The following is a 3,190-nucleotide window of genomic DNA, read 5'->3' on the forward strand; positions in this document are numbered from 1 at the left end:
CAGCTTCATTTCATACTTTCTCAGGGTGCTGAAAGTGTCAGCCAGATGTTCAACGTGTTGGGCAGTTTGCTTTGATTTTACCACCATGTCGTCGATGTATACCTCCATGGTGCAGCCTATTTTCTCTTTGAACATAGTGTTTACCAACCGTTGGTAGGTGGAGCCTGCATTCTTTAGACCAAAAGGCATCACATTATAACAATAAATACCTCGCTCTGACCTGAATGTCGTTTTTTCCTGATCATCAGGGTGCATCTTGATCTGGTTGTAGCCACTCCAAGCATCCAGGAATGTGAGCATTTCGTGACCTGCTGTGGCATCCACCATAGCGTCTATGTGCGGTAGCGGGAATGGATCTTTAGGGCAAGCTTTATTGAGGTCCGTAAAATCAACACAAACCCTCCATTTGCCATTCTTTTTTGGGACTACCACCACATTAGATAACCATTCCGGATACTTGACTTCCCTGATGTTTCCAGCAGCGAGCAGGTTGTCTACCTCCTGGTTTATGACATGGTTCCTCTCTGGAGCAATCTTCCTCCTCTTCTGCTGGACAGGTTTATAGCTTGGGTCCACGCTCAGCTTGTGTGTTATTATACTAGGATCTATCCCTACCATATCATTGTGGGACCAAGCAAAATAGTCCATGTTAGTTTTCAACAATTGAATAAGTTCCTGGCGGACTTTACCTGTGCACTCTGACCCAATGAGTATGGTTCATTCTGGTTGCAGCTCGTCCAGGTTGACTTCGTCCAGCTCTGCCTGAGGTGGCTCAACATATTCCTCCTGGATGTGCTGGCTCTGTAATTGCTATCTTTGGCGGTCTACATTTTGTTGGTTTCAGGGCTATCTTGTAGCAATTCTTAGCATCCTCCTGATCCCCACGTATCTCTTGCACTCCCCAAGGTGTTGGGAATTTCAGACATAGGTGGTAGGTTGAAGGTATTGCCTTCATTTCATGGATCCAGGGCCTGCCAAGAATCACATTGTAAGTAGAGGGCCCATCGATAACCAAGTATCTTACCTGTTTATTGACTCCTTTGGCATAGGTTGGGATGACGATTTCTCCTAGAGAGTGCTTTGTTTCACCACTGAAACCGACCAAAGGTACCTCTTTCGTTGCTAAGTCCTTCTCGCTGAACCTCATGCCTCTGAGAGTTTCCAGCATAATCAGGTTGACGGAGCTTCCTGTGTCCACCAGGATCTTTCTTACCTCGCAGTTTCCTATGGGGAGGGTGATGATCAGAGCGTCGTGGTGTTGCTCCGTAGTGTTTTGTGCGTCTGTCTCATCAAAGGTGACTGCTGGAAGGTCCTGGCGGCTGATTCTGCAGGAAAATTCTGGCTTGTCTCCTTTGGTTTGTGTGGCGTATCTTTTGATTGTTGAATAAGTTAGGCCGCACAATTCCGAGCCTCCTGTAATAACATTCACAATTCTAGTGCAAACAGGTGGAGGAGAAGGCAGAACCTGATTAGTGGAATTAACTTTGGTGGAGCCTCCTGGCAATAGGTGGTCCAAGTTTCCTCGATCGTACTGGAATTTGACTTCTCTTCTCAAGGTGTAGCATTCGTCGGTGTCATGGCCGATGTCATCATGATACTCACACCTCTTGCTGGAGTCTCTTTTATCGTTAGGACGCTCGTCAGTCCGCTTCCTGGGCCATCTGACTCCCCGTATCTCCTTTAGGGCCTTGAGTACACCTGCAAGGTTAGTTGAGAATTTGTACTCACTTACTTTCAGAGGTGGCTCTGAGTTTTTCTTTCCTCATGGGCCCTCCGAAACTTTGTTCACAGGCTTGCTGTAGGGTTTGGCTCATTCGCACTGCTTCTCTACAGGTGCCTTTCTGGATGTAGGATCTGTGCCATAAGCTGCTCTTCTGGGCCCTGAGTCCTCTTCCAGCCGCATAACTGCAATTGCCATTCTCTACACCTCCTCGAAGGTAGTGCATCGGTACTTGGTCAGACCTTTATATAAGTCTGAGTCCTTGTGGAGCCCTTGGCGGAAAGCTTTTATGGCCGTGGCTATGTCGCACCGGGGGATTGCCACCTTCTCTCTGTTGAACCTGTTCAGAAAATCTCTGGTAGCCTCCTCAGGTCCCTGCACTATCCGATTCAGGTCGCTGGTTTGTTTTTCTGGTCTGCGGCTTCTGGCGAACTGCTGGTCGAAGGCATTGACCAAGTCTGCGAAGCAGGTTATACTCTTATTGGGCAGGCTGACGAACCACTGCAAGGCTGCTCCGGACAGGGTGGATCCGGACCCTTTACACATACAGGCTTCTTTCAAGGAGCCTGTCGCGGTGATCACCATCATCTTCTGCCTGTAGTGGTTGATATGGTCAAGAGGATCCGTGGTCCCGTCGTAGAGTGTCATGGCTGGTGGCACGCATCCTTTTGGGACACCTACAAGGGCTATGTCATCCACGAAAGGGGAGTCGGTGTAGCTATCTCATGTTGCCTTCTCCAGGGGTCGTGCTACACCCGGGATTCTGTACATCAGGTCCCTCAACACCTGGTACTGCTATTCCAGCAAGCTGCCTGTTCCTGCAAGGGGGTTAGAGACAGGCGGACAAAAGCCAACAGGTGTACCTCCAAGCCAGGCTCCTCCAGGGATTTGATTGCCTGGCTGGCTTGCCAAATGTGTTGCATGGATTATGGTTCATGGTTGCCATTCTGGGACCTGCTGAGAAGAGGCTCCTCCTGTCCAGGTTCCTCCAGAGAAATGGCCGCCTGCTGGGTTCATCATGTTGGTGCTGGGTCCTGGATTCCATCCTGCCACCTGCTGGGTGGGTGTTCCTGCAAAAGACTGCAAGTTAGTCCCTGATCGACTGTTAGACAAAGTACTACCTGGGGTTTGCTGTAAGCTGAGTGGTCGATCGAAAGGCAGGAATCCGAATCCACTAGGCTTATAGCTCCTCTGGGTGGCACTCCTTCAAGATCCAATCTCGTGACCAGTTCTGACGAAATCTGTCGGGATGATCCTGCATTAGTGGCCGAGACTGGGGCCTCAGAAGGTGGATCTAGCGCAGCTTCCGTGGTCCTAAACTGGGTTACCGTTGCGGTCTGGTTTCTGAGATCTTGGTTGTCCTTCCCTAAGCTTTTGATGGACCTGTGCAAGGTGTCCATTCCTTCTAATACCACTCGCATTGGGTCTGGTGATGAGGCTCCTGATTTTTTGGGAATTCCTCCTGATGCA

At 49.6% G+C, this 3,190-nt stretch overlaps 1 protein-coding gene across 1 annotated transcript; it reads right to left on the reverse strand.

Annotated features, from left to right (window-relative positions):
• Positions 1-772: 772 nt before the first annotated feature.
• On the reverse strand, positions 773-2,368 carry LOC141601564 (uncharacterized). The gene is made up of 2 exons (XM_074421860.1): positions 1,963-2,368; positions 773-1,698 (listed from the first exon to the last, which is right to left on the reverse strand). Exons 1-2 carry the CDS (start codon positions 2,366-2,368, stop codon positions 773-775), a joined length of 1,332 nt encoding a protein of 443 aa, XP_074277961.1.
• Between the last annotated feature and the right edge of the window lie 822 nt (positions 2,369-3,190).

This window comes from Silene latifolia, chromosome 9, assembly GCF_048544455.1.
Source record: "Silene latifolia isolate original U9 population chromosome 9, ASM4854445v1, whole genome shotgun sequence".
Taxonomy (NCBI): domain Eukaryota; kingdom Viridiplantae; phylum Streptophyta; class Magnoliopsida; order Caryophyllales; family Caryophyllaceae; genus Silene; species Silene latifolia.

Bases quoted from the DNA above. Each gene is read 5' to 3' on its own strand.
- LOC141601564 (XM_074421860.1), bottom strand. From the start codon at position 2,368: ATGACACTCTACGACGGGACCACGGATCCTCTTGACCATATCAACCAC. The intron at 1,699-1,962 runs GTCTGACCAAGT...CTAACCTTGCAG, and splicing joins GGACTCAGACTTATATAAAG to GTGTACTCAAGGCCCTAAAG.